Genomic DNA, 24588 nt, shown 5'->3' with positions numbered 1-24588 from the left:
TTGAATTAGGTGTTTGGTGATGAGCAATGATACAATGAAATATAATATTATTCGTAGCAAAGTTATGAGAGCGTTTTAGAGAACGATGTCCTGGTATCACAAAATGATTCTGATCCAGAATCTGAATATATCACATGTTACTTACTTGAAGATAGCAATGAGCATATTAATGAGTAGGACATTAGCAATGAGAAGGTACATGCCCATTATCATCCTCTCTAAGACTATTCCAGGATCACACAACTCCATGTCAGGCTTGGGAAATAAAGAACAGTTTGTGACGAAATCTGTAAATAGAGCAAAAAGAATGTTTGAGCTACAAAAGACAAAGTATTGTAGACAGTTTGATAATGATAACGATGTCTACAGCCTGCCTATTTTTAAAACATATTGGAGAGCTCAAAAATTAAATCATAAATTAGTATCCCCATTATAACCACCAATAGCAGAATCACCAGCAACATCACCTTCAACATTGCTATTATCATCAATACCACCATCATCAATACCACCATCATCAATACCACCATCATCATCATCATCATCATCCTTGACCACCACGTCATCATAATCATCACCACTACTACTATTTCCACCACAACACAAATATTGCCAATACCATCACCACCACCACCACCACCACCACCACCACCACCATCACCATCATCATCTTCGTTGTTGTCGTCTTCATTATCAACAATCGCACTACCACCGCGGCCGTCATCATCATCGTCACCCAAACCATCAACATCGTTTTCCCCCTTGTACTTACTATCTTGTTCGTCGATGAATAGTTCTCCATATATTTGCCAGTATGGAATATAGATGATATCACGAAGAACATTCCAATCCCATACCTTCATAGGACTCATCAGGGCATTGCTTGCAACACCGTAACTCACCAAGAACACGAAGAGAATGACAATGAACTTGGCTGTATCACTCATCTAAACCAAAGTAAATCACAAGGAGATTTTGTCAGAGCAAAATGTTTTAATAAGTATAGTTACTATGGTTATTTTGAAGTTATAATGTTCAAGTTTTGAAAATTACTTCCACATCAGGTAAAAGCTTATTTAAAGTGTTGGTAAATCCAACAAAGTGAATGTAAATTATTTCAATTTATCACTAGATCATATAAATGTGTATGCCTAATAACAGTTATGATGTGGAAGATATGAAATGCAACGTGTTTTTATTAGAATCACAGATAAACTTTTCGATTTCACATGAATATTTATTTTGATCAGGTGTCCCATTAAAATATCTGCGTAATTTATTTTCTTTATTCATGAAACATTTTCCCAAGCACGAAATGATTGATTAAGGATACAATACAATCTTTGTAGGAATCGCCGAGAGGGGCGCTAGATATAAAAAAGGTCACATTGCAATTGTTCATAAAGATTTTATGGATGAAAACTATTCAAATGCCACCACAATTTGTAATATTGGAATCTAAAATCAAAGAGCTCGATTTCTGCTTGACTTACCATCTTTCCAATCATGTTAACATAGGGTCCCATTAGCTTGTTGACACTGAGGATATCAAGAACTCTGACATACCAGACTAAGATGTCTAAGATGTACAGCATCCGACCAGTAGTCAAACCACCTTCCCATAGTCTGATACAAAACCCTGCATGGAAGGGGAAAACAAGTTGTTGGTGATCCATGATATACTGACTTAAAGAGTCCTGTCAAACAAGCCAAAACATGATATTTAGAATCGTGTACACTATCCATTAGGACCAGTTTTGGTTTATTTTCATTTGGTCTAAAGCCAATTCGTCCAATTACCAGCTCGCCCACTATCATTTGGTCTACCATCAATTCGTCCACTATCCACATGGTCTAATTGCCATTTCGTCCACTCAAAATTTTGTCTAATAACCATTTGGTCTAATATAGCCATTCGTCCATATATCATTTGGTCTAATATTGGACTAAGTGTTAATTGGGCGAAATGAATGAAAATGAAATGGAAATTAGACCAACTGGTTATGAGACGAAATGGTCATAGTGAACTGGTGATTAGACGAAGTGACGATTGGACTAAATGGTTATTGGACCAAATGGTTTTTAGACGAAATGCTCAGGGATGGACGGAATGGCATTAGACTAAATGGAGGTAGACCATGTGATGAGTAAACGTATTAGTAATTTTCCCCAGTTTTCATTTGGACCACTATCCATTACATATAACCAAATGAATAGCGATCCCTTATTGGTAGCGAACAAACTAAGACATTTCCTATGTGAGAGTTATCAAATAGGAGGACCACTATTCAAAGAGTAAAAGCGAGGTCCTTATGATTAGCAAGTAGACAGAGTTTTGAATCGTAAATAGGCCTATGTTCTCAATCTTAGAGATAATATATTTAGCACTATGGATCAACCTTTCGTGGCAGCGGTAACATTGATCTTGAAACAATATTAAAAAAACGATACCAGTAGGCCCAAAATCACAAAATAAGGAATACAAATCTACATTCAGTTATTCAGTGTATATCTCACCTAAGGCGAATGTCAATATGCCAACCAGGTCCCATAGATTCCATCTATCCGAAGCCCACATCTGAACTTGTTGCTGGAAGGTAAGTATACCACTGTCTCCTTGCATTACTAACTGAAAATAAAAACGATCAAATTTAACAATAAATATTTACATACTTCTCCGAGCGTGAGTAGTTTGTACTTTTGGACTCCAACTGTATAATGTTCTCGAGTGAGATTTAATGGGATCACAGAAAAGAGGAGTATAGAATATGCCCTGGGGGATGTCCTTCTAGATATTCTTTTTTGCTTGCCATCCTTGACAACCGGTGTGTTGGCTCAGTTGGTAGAGCGTCCGGAGGGTCGGGGGTTCAAGCCTCGGCCGCGTCAGACCAAATGACCTTAAAAGATTGGAGTTGCTGCTACCCTGTTTGACTTTTAACAATTCAAGGGATAGAGCAACGTCGATCTGGCGCTGCACAGTGGCTGCTGGGCCCACGACCAACTGAGCAAAAAGAATTTTCGGAGTATTTCTGTTTTCATATTTCATTTCAAACAATAAAATATGATTTTCATGTACATTTTTATTCAACTCTCTTCGGAGTGGTGACATTTTTTGTCGCTTTGCTTTTCACAGAAATGTTCCTTTGAGCTATTACATTCTTTCCTTTTCTTTTATTTGCTATTATTTTCACAAGCTTGCATGTCATTATTTGTCTCGTCAATCCTTGTTCCATCCCCGATATAAAAGTACCACAAACATGGACACATGACACACTAGAGAAATGTGAATTGACATCTAGATACTAACCTGTCGTATCTCCTCAGTAGCTAAACTAAAGACAGTGATAGAGACAATCAGTTCTACCAATCCAACCTTAGGATGGAGCTCCATTAATACCACGTAACTAAATGCTATCAGGAACAGAAAATAAAACATCTATAGGAAAGAGAAAGAGAATGAAAGTTAACGTTGTACATCATAGACCTTACCAGTGTATATAATTACGGCGAGAGACCAAAGGTGCCTATAGCAGAAGATTACTTCCACAATATTGGTGATTGTATAAAATTGAAATTAGTACGCGTGATTTATTTGTCATAAAATTCGTATTTTATAGTCATGAAATCGTTATGGAAATAGAATTCTGGCATGGATCCGTTATTCATTTCTTATTAACACGAAATTCTCAGCTCTGATATTGCAAAACTGTTATGAATATATCAAGATGCCTTTAAAAACGTATAACAGCCCTTTCAAAGTAAATGAAAATCACTCGGGAGTTACACTAAAATTACTGGGTGATCTCCCGAGATTTTTACTTTGAAACTCATGAAAGAGATGATGAGGTAAAACTGTAAAACTTACCGCATTGATCCAGAACTTGACGATAGGAGCCGTGAAGATGATTCGAACCTTCTGAAAGTAAGACTCTCGGCCCTCCTGGTCAACCTGAAAGGTATTCCTTCTACCAGTCTTATCTTGTGGATTGACCACGCCCATTGATCGATCCTCGATGACTGCTGGAAATCGTAACACACTAGGGCGTGGCTCATACGCCTGGTATAACAGAAACAAAATTGGAAGACAGAACGCGGTGATCTCTCATTGGTTTGCATTGGCAGTAATTAACCAATATGATTTTGCTTCAGTTTTAATTTGAATTTTCCTTTTGACTTCCAACTGATTCATCTGATTACTGAATACCATGCAGACATTTGTGAGCGTAGTACTTAGCATTAGCAATGTGTTATATTATTTTAAAAATGAGAAAAGACAAATTAATTAATCGCTAGAGGGTATTCATTTGTCTCACAATCTACTATGGTCAACAAGGAAATTCGTGATCACTCTCGCAAAAAGTATTCATTTAAAAAGTGTTCATCTAAAATTTGATTTTTGTTTTGATTTATTTTTTTCCACAAGAAAGGTTTTAAGTGATTTTATTGTAATTTGAATAGTTATAATAACATAATAAGCACAACCAGCAATCAAGGCCGAATGCAGATTTTTTTAACCCTGGGGTGGGAGCAGGATTCGAAAACGAGGGAGCAGAGCGACCAAGATTGTCATGTGGGCGCTTTTGCATTTTCTAAAGTGATAGAGAAAAAAAAAATGTAAGCACCCACGCCCCCGCTGCGTACAAACATGCCAGCAATTAATTTTATTCCTCTAATTCTAACACTCAGTTTAAACATCTGATCGTAATAAGGTTCATACCACTTTCATGGAGGCGCTGTCTGCATTCATCATGTTCGTTTCCGCGTTGCTACCAAACTGAGTATTTCGTCTTGACGTCACCATGTACTCCCCCTGTCCTACGTCATCATCTACGTCATCATTCGTACACAGTAACCATTGGAAGAACTCCTGCAAAATTAAAAGAGAATTTATCATCAAAGTAATCGCAAACTTTAGGTTATTGTTTTGCGGCTGACTGAAGCCGAAATTGCTTTTACAATTCAACAGCATTTATCTTTACTGTTATTATGTTAGTTACTAGTATTATTATTAAGGGAAAATTCATCTCTGAATTTGTTTTCCACATTCCTTTTCTCGATGAAATTTAATGGCAAGACATGACTCTGTTCATCCATTCTCTGTGGGATATTGATATCTTATTAATTCTAACTGTACACATGTTAGTGTTATTTTAAAATTGAGTTGCTTAAAAAATTGTTTAATAGGCACCCTATGGAGTGGGTGATTGGGTCAGTGATGCAAACATCATAAGTTCATGGTCAACGGAGCCTGTTAGAAATCGCAACAGTGAATGTAGCTTCTAAAAATCAATAAACATACCTTAAGACCAGGGATTGTTTTTAGTTGACCATACCAGTGGTCATTAAGTAGTAGTTGAATGGATGGATGGGCGATGAAACGAGAATGTTTAAAGTTAGCTGCTAATGATAAACATGTCATGTGACTCCAGTTAGATAATTCGGCACAGAGAAGGAGACGAGTGCAGCTTGCATCCTCCTCGAAACACTGGGTGAGGAGAGTCACTGCAAGCTGCTCATATAACCTGATGAAGGAAAAAGAGGATATTTTGATGGATGAAGTGTTAAGAAAGAAAATGCATATTGAATTTAGCCAAAATCTTAAACTGGGTAATAGACGTAAACATGCTGGTAAAGCCTTCAAAACAACTAGCGCTAATCTTGGCGCAGTGCAAATCAAACCTAATCAAAATAGTACAACTATTTTATCAAAAAGCACATTTTTATGAATATTAACTGCAACTTTAAAAGTTCTAATCTCAGCTTGAAGTGAGGTCATTAAGATTTGCTAAGAATACAGTCATCGTCATATTGGTTGTGTACATTATAATCCATCATATTGTTGTCTCTAAAACACTACTATGGACTCATAAGATCTTGACCCATTGAATTCTAATCCTATGCCTTTTCATAAAGCTGACGTAAAGTATATCTCCTATATGTAAATAACGAACTGGAGATAAATTTATTTGAGAGTACCTAGATTGTTCTGTGAGCTGGTCCGCCGCGTCCGTGTTGTATTGCGATCGAGCAAAGCGGGACATGGAATAATTGAGCCTGAATCCAATCAAAGCCTTGGGTAAGGATTCCTGACCTAGCTGCCACATTAGATACGCCATCTCATATTTCTTTGTAAGAATAGCCCAAATGAAGAGGTCGTTGTAAGGGAAGGGGTTATCATGGTGTAGATGAGCAGATGCCGGTTCGCCCTGGTTTGATGAAAGAAATCGTTTAATTCAATATCGAAATGCAAATGTAATGAAATAATATTGCACCGTCAATTGATCAATGGAAAGCTTAAGGGTCTAGCATTTAGACAAAGTAATTTATGATTATCAGGTAATTTTAATGAAACTGTAAAGGTAAGAAAAATCTCTACCGAAAAAAATGTTGAATGTTAGTAGTCTAGAAAAAAAATATCTACTTAGTCATGTTTATCAAATTTCATCATCATTATTCTTTTCCGAATCGCCGTTCTTTTCTTATGCATGTTAAGACGTAGTTCGTATTCTCTATATTCGGGTTGTGTCGTCACATATATGACGCGAAACTAAACCAATTTGACCTGTCAGAAGGCTAAAAAATAATTATAAAATTACCCTGGTGCATATTCAAGTGGAATATGATGTATTCATTGACATTTCTGACGTAGATCAATTAAATTCTTTATTCCATTTCAATTAAAAACATAATACAAAGTAATATAAATCAGATACAATCTTACAGATGAACATTCTTACTTCGTTAAAAAAACAGTATAAAATTGGGCATAAATGAAAATGAGGGGGGTCCACTAAAAGCAAAGCTTGTAAAGTGTGGATCCCCATTGGAAATTAAAAAAATATTGTAGACCTATTAATATTTGCGTATATATACAGGAAACAAAAAGGAGAAGGAAAAAACGGTCGAAATCAGATTGATGTAAACATAATTACTGACCAAATGCAAAACAAGTCACATTCAACATTAAACACCCATGGAACTTTATTTCTACCACATCATATTTTTAAAGTGTCTTCATAATAATACCTACCTCGCAGCATGTATGCTCACCCAAGCTGACACAGACGGCAGTGTTATGGGTGCTATGTCGGGTGTACTCAGATTCGAACCCTTTGCCAAGAAGATGCTCAATGATGATACCAATCTCAAGTAGAGACACTTTACTCTCATGTTTCTAAAAGGACAGGAAAAGCGTGTTTGATATATTAATTTCCACTTTATTATGGAAGCTTGCCAAACTTTTGAAGACTTTGTCTGCATTCATTCATATAATACTTTATTTTTATTTTTCCTCTCCGAACGTGGTAATAATTTTTCTTGCAATAAAAAAGTGACATCTTCAATCATTTATTTAATTCTTTTACATAATATATTAGGTCTCTCTGTGTATGGGAGAAGATGTGTGGGTGTGTGTGTGTGGGAGGGGGGTGCAACCACCCCATTGGTAAGTAATTTTACCATCGCTGACAAAGTCTTTAGGGGGTCTTTATTGGTGGATTTTTCTCGACATATAATACCCCTTGAGTTTGGATAACTTTGCATTCTCGAACACAGATTTCATGCCCGAATTTACCTCTGTTGGCATGGTTTGATCTGCTAAATGCCTTATGGACTCCTCTGATGTGATGACATGGTTCCAAGACATTTTCCCCGGTGACAATTGTTCTGCTGTGAATTCCACATACTAATGAAATCGGTCATCTTCAACCCTGAATTTAACGCTATCCTCTATTTTAAACCTAACTCTAAACCTAAATAAAACCCTATTATAACCCTAACCCTATATCTTAGACGAAAAAAAAATCCCAGAGCAATTATCGCCGGAGAAATTGTCGTGTCACCGATGACATACCTGCATTTGACGGAGTCGAATCATTCCACTATTGATGTTGGCGTACCGTGACAATGATGACAGAGATGGAAATGGGTCACTTTCCTTGGGGAAACAAAAACAGAGCAATGATTACAATGAGGGAGCCCTTCAATAACTCAGCAGAAATCGAAACAAACTTGACAAACTTCGGAGCTTGTGGTCATGATAGTGGTAGTCCATATTTTACCAGACTACTGGTGAGTGTATTACACGAAGAACAGCTAAACGGCAACATTGGTGCTCAATGGTTAATGAGCCCCTCCAGAAAATAAACTTATTTGATGTGTGCAAGTTCTGCCATGTTTTAGGTTTTGATTGTTAAGTCAGGTGAAATTAATATAACATTCAATACAGTTTGTTTGCTTTGGCTCGCCGAACATTGTAGTGTTGTTGTCTACAGTGCATTTTGTGATGGGGTTCACTAGCTTTCGAGCACAACTGTATTTTAGAAAACACGATTCTTACGTACCGATGGATGTGTTCAATGATCGGTGTTATCGAATCTATTTTATCGCAACATATTGCATACTCTCCTGATAGATGTAAGATACATACCAATGTGTTATATAACGATTCCAATCGTTCTTTGGTAAGGAATTTCTGCATGAAGAGCCCATGTTCTAGGAGGAGTTTGACAAACTTGACACGGTTCTTCTTCAGAGCGATCTCCATGGCCTCCTCAAGAGCCGATTCCTGTTATACAAAACATAAATAAATGAAAAAAGAGAGAAATATCGGTAATGCAACGTCACCAATATCAATATATATATATTGACTTTACCTCTCCGATTTTATTTCTACGGCATTTGATAAACCATTTGTGATTATTTTATTCCATATGCCGAAGCAGATTATTTTTATTTTACATATATGATATATATATATATATATATATATATGATATATATATATATATGATATATATATATATATATGATATATATATATATATATATATATGATATATATATATATATATATATATATATTATATGAATGTGAACAAAATCTTGAACCACCCGTTTGTCCGCCAAAAGACTTTCACAACAAACCTGCAGACATTACAAGCTCTGTTTTTTATGCAGGTTCCTTAATATTTCACTTTATTTACTGCCATTATACATGTTATATTTTGTATGTAATCAAATGTATTTCTTGTATTATATTATTTTGCTATCTTGTGAAGTATGAAAATAAATTCAATTCAATTAAATTGTTTTGGTAATCAGGTAATGGGAGTGGGGCTTTCAAAGGGATGGTTTAGGTCCTGCAAAGGTATTGTGGTAAATTTTGTAAAAGTTCGCAATCAAAATTACGAAGTGACCCATTCTGAGTTCAAAATCTCATGTATTGTTCTAGAGGTAATCAGTAATAGTGGGATCGTTGTCTTCGCCATTCCCGACCTTTCGTTTGAGGACGCGCACGCTTATTTACGACGGTAGTTCATTTTGGAAGATACTTTTTGGGCCCGTCATCATGGTCGTAAAACTCTGTCCTGCAATGCAAATTGTGTGACATGAGATTATTTTTTTTCGTTTCGCATCTGCGACGGAAACATTCAATATGCGTTTCGTGTGCAAAATTCTGGTTGCTACTATGGTAACAGCGATATATCCGATTGAGGACGACTTTCCAATGCCACATTTGACTCCTCCTCGAGCTCGAGAGGCCGCCCGGGGGGCCCACTTCCATTGATTAGTGGATACAAGGAGCGAACACGCGTTAAAGGGGACAGAGTGGGCAGGTAAGTTACTTATAGGCCTATGTAACGTAATAAGGGTGTCAAAAGGATGTTTAAAATGCTGAAAAAAGGGATATATATCCAATACTTGTAGGGTTTCACAAGCCAAATACTTGTTAAGAGATGCATTTTCATAATATGGAAAATAATTGCTTCCCTTGTTTAGGGTACTTTTCGAAACCTCATGGTCGTGCCTGGTATCCACTCATCAATGGAAGTGGTCCCCCCGGAATTTGAATCTAATCCCCCATTTCTGGGGAAAGTAAAACATAATGCCCATTACATCGTGTGCGAGAGGCATATCGTTTGTGTAGAAGGAGTAAACAAAAGAAACAAAAGAAACAAAGAAACAAAAGAAACGAGTTCAAACGTATTGCATATGCTGTGCACGTATCAACGCGTGCGAAATTTTCGGCTGGAGAGGTTGATCTGACCCATGAAATCAATTGCCAGTGATCCACCAATAATCCACATTAAATGTAATATCGATTCGATGGACTGTAATGATCTATATCTAGGCCTTCATTCAGTAAGTTTTTCCTCACTCAATATGTACTCAATTTGTTTGAAAAACCACTTTCTTATCCATGTCATAATCTATTTTAGGTCCTGCATTTCGAATATCTCCAGCCATCAGTCGTAATATACACGCATGTATGGTGGGTGTCGCGGAAAGGATTTTGCACACGAAAAGCAGATCTGTAGGGCCTGTAACCCCCCTGTAACACAAAGTTTAGCATTGATTGTAGAGCAGTTTTCTACGTTTGATTCTAATGACTATAATGCACAATCAATCTTAAAAATCAAGTGTATGATTAAGCGTTAACTTTTGTGTTAGGGGACCCTAATATTAGCGTCCGTGAGGACTGCGAAAGGTCCCAATTGTCGTATAGTCAACAACGCCATCTTCGTCGTAATCAATGAATCAGTTATGAATATTAGCATACTAACCTCCCAACGTGAAACATCTGTGAAGATGTGCTCTTTAGCAAAGTCAACTCGATTCCAGATCAGTGATAGCTTTAGCTGTTCAGGAGCCGAGAGATTGCTCGCTGTAAAAAAAAAAAAAAACACAAATCAATCAAACCAAGATTGTGAAAACAACGAGTCATAGGCTTATCAGTCGGACAACGATGGCAACCTTTATTATGTTTATCATGTTTATTTCGGTATGTCGATCCTATTTCATAAAGGTTTCTAGGGATACTGTAGCTTACCAATTGTATATTTGTATTCCTTTGCATTTGGCACGTTGAAAGGATCAGTAACATTTCTTTGGAATGGGGGAGGACGCCATTCTTAGATGGCTCACATAAGGAACTAAGTATAGAAAAAAGGAGAAAAATAAATGAAAAACAATAAACAAAATGTTAGGGAACCCCCTTCCAATTTTCATTCAACGAACAACAAAAAGACCCTGCAGGGTAGTGTAAAAAATTTGTAAGAGAAAGGGTTATTTATCTTAAGTCTAACCCCGATCTTAGAAGGGGCACCATTCCAACACTAAAGTCTTGTCCCGCTGTATTTTCTAATAGATACACAATTGTAATATTTACCTTTCAGAAGAGCGGATAGGATTGCTGAATCGATGTCAATATTGTTGTCCGATTCCATGCTGAATATAGTTATCTAAGAGGGATTATACAATATAAGCAGAATTTCATCATTTAATACTAGCAAAATGCAAGTGATTTGACAAAACAAAACACAAAACACTAAACAACAACAAAAAATATTAGCCTGACCGACGTTTTAAATGGTAAAGCAATATATGCTAGACTGATTGGATACACACCAGTGGTTTCTGCTTGATTACTTCCAGGAGTTGTTTGAGTAGGAAACTATGAACGTTCTTCTCTCGAGGAAATGCCGCTGAAATCCTTTTCTTTAACTGCTCCTGAGCTTCATATGATATTTGTCTATAGAATATTGGAGAAGGAGAGATTAATAATAAAAGAGCGTACTGCCTTCCGTACAGGTATTATGTAGACAAACAGATAAAACATCAGAATCAGCATGATCAGTGGACCTTTATCGTTCATTTAGTTTATGTTCGAGGTGGTATTAAATTCGTCACGTCTTTAAGCATGGCTGGTGATCTGTTCTTTTTTTAAAAAGGGAATCTATTGTGTTTTGACGTAGATCTAGATCTATTATGAGTGGAATCTTTACAACCATAATCAAATTTTGAATAAATAAATTGATAAACTTCTATTCATGAGGTTCGTTAATAATCACTAATCAACAAAGGTCTTATTTCAACTGTAGATTGTGGAAATAAAATTGATAGATAACCGATTTGGCACCTGCCGACAGACATTATGAAAGATCACCAATTGTGGATAAAGTAGAGGGTAACGACTCACTGTAGTCGCAAAAACTAAAAGATGCAAAGATTAAACTCATAATTAGACGCACCGAGAGTAGTAAATGTAGCCGTTCAATCAGTGGCGTACCGTGGGTCACGGCATAGGGGGGGGGGGGGGGGGGCACCAGCAAAACAAAATTGGGTCACTTAGTGGGCGCGCGAAATTCAGACCCGAAGAGGAGCATACTAGGCTTGTTTGTAGGAATTCACTAAGACCATACATATTTCACTAACTAAATGATGTGAGCGCGAAGCGCGAGATGAAAGTTTTTTATACGAAAAAAAATGCGAACGTAAGCATTGACTGGAAATATTTAATATTTAGACATTAAAAGCGGGCAATCGCATTAAGTAGTCATGAAAAGGAAGCATGTTACTACATAAAGCAATAATAACTGAAGTGAGAGGAAATATATTTGGTGTATATTGACTTCAAAACGGGATGTTTTAGTACAACAGGATTATATATCTCATTAAACAGACATTGCAAGCACCAGGAATGATGAACACATATGCCCTCAGAAAATTATGTTTCATAAAGTTATGAAAAATATTTATGTAATGTAATATAATATATATATAATATAACATAATACAATATACACTAGTTTCTTCTTCCTCTATTACGTCTTTCTTTTTTTCTCCCACTTGTTCTCCTTTCCCCATTAAAAAAAATAAAAACAAGCGATATGCATACCCTGATTTTGGAGAGCTGTTTCTGTAAGCATACGCGATGAGATCAGCAGCCCGACCACTCCCATCAGCGATGACCACAGGTATAGGTGGATCATGGGTGACATTCTCAAGAACTACCTTGATAGTGTTTACACCTCCTTCAAGACACACACAGACTGCTGGAACTGGACGATCACCTGCAGAAGGTTACAATGGAATAATCATTACTCTGGAAGTGACAATTTGCTTCTGGTTCCTCGTACCCGACATTCTTGGGGATGGGTCCTTCTCGTCCAAGTTGTGGAATCAACTTCATCAGTCACTCCGCTGCATTAAAGTTCATGACACTTTCAAAGTTCAACCTGAAGTGCCTTCAAGAACTAAATCCCTATTAATTATCAATATTTTTTTTGCAGACATGTAAATCACATTCTATTTATCATCACTCACTGGTCCGACTGCCTTGGGGCTGGTACCCTTATTTGCGAGAGCTCCTGTAAGTACTGAGCTGACCGGGCTTGTCCCTTAACTTGTCAGTGAACGGAGCAGCAAGCAGGAGGGCACCATGCCCCACCAGGATGTAGCTAGAAATTTCCAATGGGTGATGCAAAACTTTAACTTAGTAACTTAAGCCCTCTTTTTAAAATTCATGTACATTTATATTTCTAGTTGGTATTTATGTATATCCAAAGAACTGTTGCTGCGATACGATAGCGCAATTAGCGTCTCTGGACGGTGTGTGCGTTCAGTAAGACATCACTATTTTTATTATTATTGTTACTGGGTTGATAAAGCCAACTGAAATATCCTGGGTCCCGTTGCACGAAATGCACTACTTTGGTAACTGCCATGGTAACTGTACTCAACAGCCAATAGAAATCAAGAATTCCTTAGACATGTTAGAAGATGCCATTGGATTGCAAAATGACTATGCAACCGGGTCGCGATCAGATACCAATAAAAGTCCCACTTTATCTGCCCTTCAAACTCTAAATAAAAACTCAACTCATGATTCTATTGTGCCAACGTTCTCCGTTTCAGAACGATATATAGAAGGAGGCATTTATTTCTTTTTCTTACCTGTAAGTAAACAACCAGGGGACTGATGGCGTAATGCATCTCTGGGGATTGCGAGACCAGGAAAGTCATTTTATGCAGGTATCGGGAATTGGAGTAGAGTTTCAAAGGCCATAGCGTATCGGCAGGCATAAACACTGTGAAGCAAAAAACATAAAAGAGTGTACAAACTTACTATTGGCATCTATTTTCTTGCTAGAGATGAGTTTCTCAAGTTTTGATCGCAGTGAGATCTCGACACCAAACTTTCCCACTGAGCCATCATCAACCAGAATGAAATGTGTATGGTTAGGATCTAAGGATGCACCTGATGCTCGATCAGAACTAGTCAATCGATAATGCTTGATCCGTGGCTAAAAACAAATGGAAGTAAAGCACAAAAAATGATAACGAACTAAAATAACTTCACACGGCAAAACAAAAACAAAGAAAAACAAAATCAAGCATTTGATGGGTGAAATTTTATTGTTCGATTTCCATGTTGTTGCTGTTTTTCTTCTCTCTATTATAAGTGCTTTTATTATTTCAGGGAGGTAAAACCTATCAATTCGTTGGTTAAAACTTTTGGAAAACAAATCCGTATACTTTTGTATAACAGTATAACGGTTTTATGATCAAAACTTAATGACAAAATATAAAAATAAATACGAAAAAGTGACAGGCGCTTTTAATTATTAGTTCTTGTGCGTCACCATGACCACGGTGAGCGGCTCTTTCGTCATGTTCGTAATACCCATGAGCCAACGTCAGACAAAAAGTCCAATAGACTTGTTAAATTAATCAAGATCCATTTTTTTTAACTGACAATTTTAGTTGTAGCATAAACCTCTCAGATGTCAAAAGATTTAGTAAATGGGAAAAAAGGTAAAGTTTGACTCACTGTGGTGACATCTTGACGTTTTTCGATGAGGTCTTCACGATTGTCGACGATGCCCCAAGGTACGACGCCGATGGCGTTGATCTTCTGTCGTGATCGTAGCGAATGTTCACGGACGGCCATTCCAACGTGACGCATTACACCTAATGGCAAAAACGAACAAGGACATCACAACATCTCAACAAGATACCTATATGCTATATGATCTCACAAGAAAATAGTTTTTAAATCAAGTCACAACTCAAGGAATATGAGTACGGTGCGTTCAAGCTGATCGGGTAATACAACACTGGTGAAGAATATTTTGGAGATGTCTCTGCCGGAATAGATGGCGGCTGACTAACATGTCTAATGATAGATTTCGACATTGAGTTTTGGAAGAATATCAAATCGTATGTTACATATATCTATGTTAACATGTCTTGAATGCATGATCATGAGATACATTCTGCCCACAGCATAGGAAACTGACGAATATCCTTGGAGAGTTCAAAGGAAGAATGGTCTTGATAATGATACATCGCTTCGCCAAATCGACAGGGCCGTAGCCAGAAGCATTTTTTTTTTTTTGGGGGGGGGTATACCACTTAAATTTTGCGACTAAAAACCGATACCTTTTTCTTATCATCAATAAGAAGGAAGTTTGGAAGAGAATGGGGGTGTATTTTTAGACAGGGCTAGGCATGACTCTGTCTCTCTATGAGTTTCATGAGTGCACTGGTAGATTTGTGATTGGATATAAATGATGATAAACAACCATTGTTTGAGAGGTAGATTGAAATAAATCAGAACAAGGATTAACCGAGGATGTAAATGAAATAATGTTAGTTATAGTTTGTCAGTTGTTGATACTGCCGAATAGGATCGTTTAATCTTACTCAAGTTGAAGGCTGGCATTTTGAAAAAACAACTCTTGGTAAGGAAGAGGGACAAGGGGCGGCAGGGAGACTCAAAATCAACGAAATGGAGATTGAGTCAGGGAGAACAAAATAGAGAAAAGGTAAGAGATAGGGGTAGGGGAAGGGATGTAAACAATTTTGACAAGTATCCAATTACCAGTATTAGTACCACCAGTGAGAATCCAAGCATCCGTAGACACAGCTACCCTGATGATACCTTTACTGAAGATCCGTTTTAGTTTAGGTTGTAGGACGAAGTCTTTGGCGCCACCTGTTACCTCAATAAGAAGCTTTGGTTTCTTGAGACCCCACATCTCAGTGAGGAGACTTAATACCTTCTCAGCTGGTGTGTCGTGTGACAATCGAACGTACTGGTAGAAAGAAAGGAAAGACACGACATTTATAGTTCTTCTGTACCAATCATCAATCCCGAGCCATTTCTTGCTACAAATTGGTTGAAGAAGCGTCGAGGACCTGACCCGAAACTAATCTTCGATATTTCAAGAAATTAGGCCTATTACATAAAGCTTTTTAAAAAACATGCTGAACAAACCCATTTCATTGACTTTAATACAGAAAAACACGGGTAACAATTTTCTGGTAATGTTTCTCCAGCTGTCCAGGGAAATGATTTTTTTTACCACAGGGCCGATGCAGTTGACAGGATAAAATCTTATGACTTACATGACATTATATTCTTAAAAGTTCTGGTATTTTTTATTGAATCATATTTAAATTACACTGCAGGAAAGATTCATGCAAAAAGATTGATGAATTGACAAATCATTATTATTTACGGACCATCTTTGCTATACTTTTCTGAGTGGTATCTTTTCTGTAAATCTGCTCCCACTATGACACAATGGACTATAATTGGTAGGATCAAAATGTGTTTGTCATTCATAAAAACTCCATGTAATATCATGCCTAATCTATAAAACATTAATGAATTAATTTATGCATTGACTCTAAAGAAGAGGACACAATGGGGACAGTCATATGAACAATGTCACTGGCTTCATTTTGTCACAGTGCATTGCTGCTGCAGGCCAGAAGTCTGTCTCCCGAAATTCAGCGATCCCTCGACTTCATTGCATGTCTAAAGATCCATCTACGATAGATTTCTGCCAACCCAATATGTGAAGAAGTCAAGAAGGAATGATTAGTCCTATCAAGAATAAGATGAATGGGATCTGTACGTCATATTTATAAATTAATTATTTTTTGCGGATTCAGAGTAAATTCTTAAGTCTGGAGAAACATCCTTCAGAAAAAAAAGAGTACAAATCAAAATGGAGGACGCCGTTCCTCATCGGAGGTTCTTTATCTCGATACAGATTTATTGGCATAGAATTAAAAAAAAAATGTAATTAGGTCTTTAGTTTTGACTAGTAAGTTGTTACAAGTGAAGAGAACGAATATTTCAAATGAATATTGGTTCCGGGTATCGGGATAACGGTGTGCCCCAGCAAAAAACCAACGTATCAAGACTAATATTGCCGTCTATCCACCGCATTTTAAAGTGGGCACACTAATTTTAACCAGTACGAGGGTAATTATGGGCCGTATTTTACCCAATGCGAGAAGCATATTGCCCGGTGAGGTTAAAAATAAGCAGCAATTACTTTAGAATGGGCAAAATTTTCATCTTACTAGATAAATGAAAATGCCCAAAGAATTGCTCAATGTTGGTAGGACACATAATAACCCTCATGGAGCATTTTTATCCAATATTTTTTGGAGTGCACAAGTAGGTCGGAGAAATATACCATAATGCTCAACTTGTTAAAATTGCCATTATGTGCATTTATATCGCCAACTGGAGTAAAAAAAAATATGTAAGGATAATTGTTCACACCGCAAGGGGGGACCGTGGGCGGACCGTGGATCGCGCTATCGTAGCGCGATCCACGGTCCGCCCATTGGCATTCGCCGGATTCACACCGCAGTGAGATAGCGCGGTCTATCGTAGCACCCCCTTTTTTGAGAGGTCCTGTTGCCATGACGCGTGACGTCATGAGGTCAGAGCGGTCAAAGATTTCGCGCAGTATTACGAACCCGTACTAGTTAGTTGAGAGCTCGATATCGCTGTGCCTATTATGCTAGCCGGCCTACGTTTATTTCATGGCGTTGTATACATTGTGCATGTATTTCTAATTTGATTAATCTAGATTCTAGACTCTTGTATTTTAACTGTGTATAAAATTCCCCGCGTGTAGAACGATGACTTCCGGCGTGCTATCGTAGCTCGGGTTCACACCGGCAGAGATAGCGCGATCTAGAGCGCGCTAGATCGCGCTATCTCTCATGGAGCCTGTTCAGACCGGCAGAGATAGCGCGATCTAGCGCGCGCTAGATCGCGCTATCTCTGCGGTGTGGAAGGTACAACGTCGTTTCGGTCCGCCCAACAGCGAGCCACGGCGAGCCAAAACGGCGTGCCACTGGAGCACCTCTTGGGGGTGGTCCACGATAGATAGCGCGGTCTAGCGCGCGCTAGATCGCGCTATCTCTGCCGGTGTGAACCCGAGCTACGATAGCACGCCGGAAGTCATCGTGCTGCGATCCTGCTGTGATCACGTCCACAAACACAGTTAAAATACAAGAGTCTAGAATCTAGATTAATCAAATTAGAAATACATGCACAATGTATACAACGCCATGAAATAAACGTAGGCCGGCTAGCATAATAGGCACAGCGATATCGAGCTCTTAACTAACTAGTACGGGTTCGTAATAGCGCGCAAAATCTTTGACCGCTCTGACCTCATGACGTCACGCGTCATGGCAACAGGACCTCTCAAAAAAGGGGGTGCTACGATAGACCGCGCTATCTCACTGCGGTGTGAATCCGGCGAATGCCAATGGGCGGACCGTGGATCGCGCTACGATAGCGCGATCCACGGTCCGCCCACGGTCCCCCCTTGCGGTGTGAACAGCCTCCATGAGGCTGTTCACACCGCAAGGGGGGACCGTGGGACCACCCCCAAGAGGTGCTCCAGTGGCACGCCGTTTTGGCTCGCCGTGGCTCGCTGTTGGGCGGACCGAAACGACGTTGTACCTTCCACACCGCAGAGATAGCGCGATCTAGCGCGCGCTAGATCGCGCTATCTCTGCGGTGTGGAAGGTACAACGTCGTTTCGGTCCGCCCAACAGCGAGCCACGGCGAGCCAAAACGGCGTGCCACTGGAGCACCTCTGCGCGCTAGATCGCGCTATCTCTGCGGTGTGGAAGGTACAACGTCGTTTCGGTCCGCCCAACAGCGAGCCACGGCGAGCCAAAACGGCGTGCCACTGGAGCACCTCTTGGGGGTGGTCCACGAGAGATAGCGCGGTCTAGCGCGCGCTAGATCGCGCTATCTCTGCCGGTGTGAACCCGAGCTACGATAGCACGCCGGAAGTCATCGTTCTACACGCGGGGAATTTTATACTCATTCTATTAGAAATACATGCACAATGTATACAACGCCATGAAATAAACGTAGGCCGGCTAGCATAATAGGCACAGCGATATCGAGCTCTCAACTAACTAGTACGGGTTCGTAATAGCGCGCGAAATCTTTGACCGCTCTGACCTCATGACGTCACGCGTCATGGCAACAGGACCTCTCAAAAAAGGGGGTGCTACGATAGACCGCGCTATCTCACTGCGGTGTGAATCCGGCGAATGCCAATGGGCGGACCGTGGATCGCGCTACGATAGCGCGATCCACGGTCCGCCCACGGTCCCCCCTTGCGGTGTGAACAGCCTCTTAGACAAGCTCCGAAATGTTAGTCAAGCCTGGTAAACTCACCTTAGCACGTGTAGAGGTCCATGGACCTTGAAATTCCAGTTCTCCAAATGAGTTTGTTTGTGATTTCTTGGTATGAGTTTCTGGACTCCATGTCGACTCACATCCATTCTCAATTCCAATATTCTCATCAAGGTGACCTTCCTCAAGTCGACCACATTTACATCTAAAAGAGATTCATTAAAAATAAATGTTGTCATTATATTCTTTGGAATTGCTTATATATATATATAAATATATATATATATATATATATGTATAGGCCTACATGATAGCTGCTGTCCAATCCCGATTTTGATTCCTGACATGCCTGATACATTCCGTCTAAATGTTGTTATGAAATGTATTGATGTACGAAAAAAATCGGACATGAAGGAATATTACATCAATACATGAATGAGGAAACTCATCAATAATCCATGCTAATTTACTTTCCAATGCCCGATAGAAGATCTACTATTGTTGAATGAGATAATCTGGTGGAAAAATGTGGATAATTAAATATATATAGATAATTACATATAATTTAATACCTATGGATTCTACAAGCACAATGTATTTGTGGTTTTGCCTCGTATAATCTTATGAATCTACTGTATACCCTACGTTGAAACAGCTGCGTTTCACCACGGTTTCTCATTCTTCCAATTAGACATGTCAGAATGAAATAAATGTTGATAATAAGGACGGATGATTCAACAAATCTATGAATGAAATAAAAAAAAGATAATTTCAAGCACATAATAGAGGATAACAACAATAACGTAATTATGTCGTTGTTAACGTTATTTTCCAGCAATATAATGAGTAAAAAAAAAAACAAGTAAAAAACAGGGGAGAGCTTCATGAAATTACTTGTCGGATGTTTTAACCGACAAGTCCCATTTTATCTGACAGTAACGATAGTAACAGTGCTTCTCAGCCAATCAGAAGCAATGAGAGATGTCAGATCTGACAACTTGTCGGACAAAAATGTTGATGAAACGCCCTCTGATGCCTGATATCAAACCGCATGACCACGTTAATAATGATGTTTGCATGTTATAGGATATAGGAAAATAATGAAGTAGAATGTGCTTACTTGGTAGCGTCATTTTCTGAAGGGCAGAACTTGACACATTCTCTCATGAAGAAGTTTTCTTTGATGAAGAGGGTCTCATCTCTGGATGGATAGCACTGTACAAATGAGAGATGGAGAGAAGTGAATGAGAGAGAGGCATCCGAGCGAGGGGGGTAGGGGGAGAGAGGAGGGATCTTCATATGTAATTTCTTAACAGGCTCCACTCACCATGCTCACCAAACAAATTTAATCATGGATATTACTTTCTTGGTAAAGTTGTAACCGGGAATCCATGAATTTAAATATATAAATTGATATTTGGAATCAGGTTCTTATACAATGGGTATATCTTTTGATTGGTTCCACAAGTTTAATGATACTTTTGACATATTTAACATAATTATGCCTGTGTCAAGAAAGCATGCATACACATTGGATTAGATGGCATGGGTGGTAAGTCTATATGAAAGTACACTCAAAGGTTTTTTCCTTCAACTTTTCTGCTTGAAAGACAAAAAAAAGACACACAGTACGATTAAATTTCTTTTGATTTGACACCTGATCACTGTGGCGTCATTTTATTCTATTTATCATGATTAAGATTGATCGCATTTCTTAATGTATCTTGTACACCTGTCGAAGGTTTAAAGTGTTTAACGGATATAACATTTTCTTGTCCAGGCCTGCAAAGTTTGTGTAAGAAATTTTTCAGAATGATGAAATCAAGGATAATTCTCTTTTCAAAGCCATTCTTTAAGAACTTGATTTTTTTTTACATTTTGTTTCAAATGATGAATAACATAAAAAAGAAAAGATCCATATTTCCCCTTTTTTTGTAAAATGTATTGAGCATTACAAGTAAAAATAAGCTTGAACATTTTTTTTTCAAAAATAATTGGTATCGATATTGTTGAATGAGCTTTTAATTGATCTTACATTGCTTAAACGTTTTTAAAAATTTCAAATACTTTTTATGAACATTTAATTATGATCCTGGATGATATTTTTCAGATGTGGCAAAACACCAACCAAGTAAATATTCTAATTTTGATAAATATAATATCCTCTATGTACTCCTCAGAGCTACCACACTCATATTTTCTCGCATGAAACCGATGTTTTGATCTATCTGTTAGACGTTGAGTATGGTTTATTCCATAAAATCTTAATATCCTTGAACTCCATTTTCTTATAATCTAAGCAAAATAATCATCAAATCGTTATTGACCACAATGTGTACGAAAAAACACACTAAGAAATGTACCGCACTCACTTGAACGGCTATAACAAACCAACAAAAATTTAAACGAAATCATACAATCCCTATATCGTCATGGTAACAAACGATGACTCTACTTTTTTTCAGAAAACAGGAACTGTTGGTTACCACATTAATTCAATATAGAGGGGCCTGTTTGACCTCTCTTCTTGCTCTCTCTCTCCCCCTCTCGATCTTCAGTTGACTTCCCTTGCTCTTAATCACGCCAGGCACTTTGCATTCATAATAAAAGTTTGAGATAATTATCCTAATTAGTGCACCTTTTACCGATAAATGTACAAGCTGATACTTATAAATTCGCATTCTCCGAGTAACTTAACTATAGACAGGGGTGTAAAACAGACACAAAACTACAAATACAACAAAAGCATGAACATCAATAATGACATTTTATGGAAAAAGTCACATGGCAAAGGATTAATGGGTCAAATGTTTGCGTGTGACGTCACAAAAAAGATTATTACAATGGTAGTCCATGAACGAAACATTCTGTTACCTCATGATCTTTTTATGAAAAAATCCCACATAACGTAATTTTGAGTGAATGTCCCCTTTACAAATTTTAGATCTATTTGCCACTGTTTAATATCCGAAGGATTTTTTTTTTTTTTGGGGGGGGGGTGAGTTGGGGTAACAACAATATAGGGGTAATCAGCAGGTCCACGAATGCCCCTCCTCGATGAAACTCTCCACATTTTGTATGTATCATGTGTATTGGTTGTTTGATAGAGTCACGTCCGAGGAAGGGGAAGAGGGCACTTCCTCCAGCATGAGCAGTCTCCAGGAAATACATGTCTAGAGAACATTTCTATTGACCTTGTAAGATTCATCAGAATCATGTGATGAATTAAATAAAAACATCCGTCTTTATTATGTGCGATTTATCCATCTATAGTTTGCATGCTTTGTATATGAGTTTAAATAAAACCTTAGATTTAGAGTTTCATTAAGCACAGTTCCTTTAGATTTCTGTAGATCGGAGAATCTATTTCAATAACGCAATGGGTTATTGACTTTGAATGACTTTAATGAAAATTCTATTAACAAATCCCATAAAATATTGTTGTATTTTTTAATCTCTCTTTGTGCCCTATAATTATAATGCAGATAATTGTGCTATGAGCATTCTCCAAGTCTGTTATGTTAAAATTCATCGTTCTCCTATGCATTTGGAATGAAATGCGCTATTTTGTTCACTGTGATCAATTACATACGTATGACGACTGCAACAAATAAATGTTTTATTATATTTTGAATGATGACAAACCTTGACTTGACCAATCGAACATGGAGAAGATGAATCAGTAAGGCTCTGAGCTCGTGTATACCACCTTGTAGATAGATGTTCCTCTTGATTTGGTAAACTGAAAGTACGATTACTCTTTGATGTTCCAGAGTTCGATGGCGACGGGCCTAACTTCTTAATTGGTTCCATGTTCGAGGTCAATGATCACGATAAGACATGAAATCAAGCACAGATGATTAGTAAACTTTTTATAGGTTATCCGGCTTGTTTATGTACTGTTTTTTAAGATGCCTTAGAATGCATGAAATCTATGATTGTTTTTCTCAGTACACTTTCCTTTCTTGTCATAATAAACGATAACGTTCACCCATCTGCCCCTCACTGATGAATATTAAAGCTGACGCGTCAATTGGTGTCGTTGTCTGTTGAAATACAACCATTCCTTCTCATAACTGCAAACTTTTCAAACTCTTCACCTTCACTGATGACGCCATCATATTGAAATCGATCAGATAATAAAGAGATGTTACAGCAAATAACTAACAATGACGTGACGATGTTATTCTGATCTTCCTGGGTAAGTCCATGATGGATTGGCAATGTATGTTAAGCCAAGGATTGTGCTAAACTAAAACCAAAGCTTTGGCTACCTCAAATTTGTCATGATCCGGTGGGGGTAAGGGGGCTGATGAGTCGACAGCCAAACCAGATCAAACTTGAAAGGATTATAGTCTTTGATATTCAGACCATGTTCTAAGTCCATTATTAGCAGTCACCTAGATGGCATATGGGGTGGGGGGATTTCGTAAAAAAGCGAAAGCGAGTTAGAAGTAACAAAATCATCATAATATTTCGACGTCTTTTAGATGCTACACGGCCAATGACAACTGCTTTCTACACTCCAGAGGGAACTTTCCTAAAAAAATCCAAACTCAGTTGCCAGGCATACTACTTGGCTTCCGCATACCCATTTAACACCTGGGGAGAGTGGCAAAGTGTAGATCGATGCTTTGCCAAAGGGATTCGAACACTCACACGACCCTCTCATTACAAGGCGAGAGTGAGAATCGCTGCACCGCGATCGTGACGGCGCTTCACAAAGGTTGATTTCATTAAAGATTAATCTAGTTTTATGACAAAATAATATCCAGAAAACAACTAGATCTTTTACCATTTTTCCTTTCATTTCTTTTTCTTTCCTTGTTTTCTTGTCTTGAATATTTTCTGATTCCTTTTCTTATTTTTTTGTTAATTAATTAATTTATTTATTTACTCATCTATTCATATATTTAATTACTTATTAATTAATTCATTTTTCTTGAGGGTTGAAAATATTAAAATGATAGCAATACAAACTATAATAATGAGCTGATAACCTCCCCCGTGTATGCACAGTGTTGAAGACATGAATACGCTGAAACAACCTAGTATCATACTTTAACAGGCGGGTTATAGTTGATAGATTATTTGGGTCGTATACATGTATTTCGTAAAATGGTTTATTTTTAAGACTAACAGTTTGGAATATTTGGGTCTTGTCCAGAAATGAACAAAAAATGACTAATGATGAAGAAATCTATGTAGGGGAAGGGGAAGACCCAGTTAGTTAGTCTTTGGAGCCTTATGTCTACTATGAAAAAAGAACATTATAACATATAAAAAACCCGGAAGAGACCAATTCATGTGTAAATGACTTCTACCTTTCC

General features: G+C 38.0%; 1 protein-coding gene across 2 annotated transcripts in view; it reads right to left on the bottom strand.

The window, feature by feature from the left end:
* LOC129262614 (transient receptor potential cation channel subfamily M member 3-like) overlaps positions 1 to 24588 on the bottom strand; it is a 32413-nt gene that overhangs the window by 6559 nt on the left and 1266 nt on the right. Inside the window, exons 1-22 of one of the 2 annotated variants that reach the window (XM_054900751.2) lie at positions 22904 to 23546; positions 20379 to 20473; positions 19301 to 19463; positions 15668 to 15881; positions 14615 to 14754; positions 13910 to 14087; positions 12680 to 12854; positions 11410 to 11533; positions 11171 to 11243; positions 10566 to 10666; positions 8429 to 8566; positions 7853 to 7936; positions 7031 to 7174; positions 5977 to 6206; positions 5300 to 5522; positions 4718 to 4867; positions 3866 to 4057; positions 3308 to 3436; positions 2518 to 2629; positions 1494 to 1639; positions 773 to 947; positions 146 to 287 (exon numbers count right to left, since the gene is read on the bottom strand). In XM_054900751.2, the coding sequence (XP_054756726.2) occupies positions 146 to 287; positions 773 to 947; positions 1494 to 1639; positions 2518 to 2629; positions 3308 to 3436; positions 3866 to 4057; positions 4718 to 4867; positions 5300 to 5522; positions 5977 to 6206; positions 7031 to 7174; positions 7853 to 7936; positions 8429 to 8566; positions 10566 to 10666; positions 11171 to 11243; positions 11410 to 11533; positions 12680 to 12854; positions 13910 to 14087; positions 14615 to 14754; positions 15668 to 15881; positions 19301 to 19463; positions 20379 to 20473; positions 22904 to 23071 (3296 nt within the window). In that variant the 5' untranslated portion in view covers positions 23072 to 23546. Of the gene's footprint in view, positions 1 to 145; positions 288 to 772; positions 948 to 1493; positions 1640 to 2517; positions 2630 to 3307; positions 3437 to 3865; positions 4058 to 4717; positions 4868 to 5299; positions 5523 to 5976; positions 6207 to 7030; positions 7175 to 7852; positions 7937 to 8428; positions 8567 to 10565; positions 10667 to 11170; positions 11244 to 11409; positions 11534 to 12679; positions 12855 to 13909; positions 14088 to 14614; positions 14755 to 15667; positions 15882 to 19300; positions 19464 to 20378; positions 20474 to 22903; positions 23547 to 24588 lie in introns of those variants that run through there. The other variant, XM_054900750.2, reaches the window with a different exon arrangement.

Source organism: Lytechinus pictus, chromosome 5, assembly GCF_037042905.1.
Source record: "Lytechinus pictus isolate F3 Inbred chromosome 5, Lp3.0, whole genome shotgun sequence".
In the NCBI taxonomy this organism is placed as follows: Eukaryota; Metazoa; Echinodermata; class Echinoidea; order Temnopleuroida; family Toxopneustidae; genus Lytechinus; species Lytechinus pictus.
This window is presented reverse-complemented; position numbering and strand designations above follow the sequence as displayed.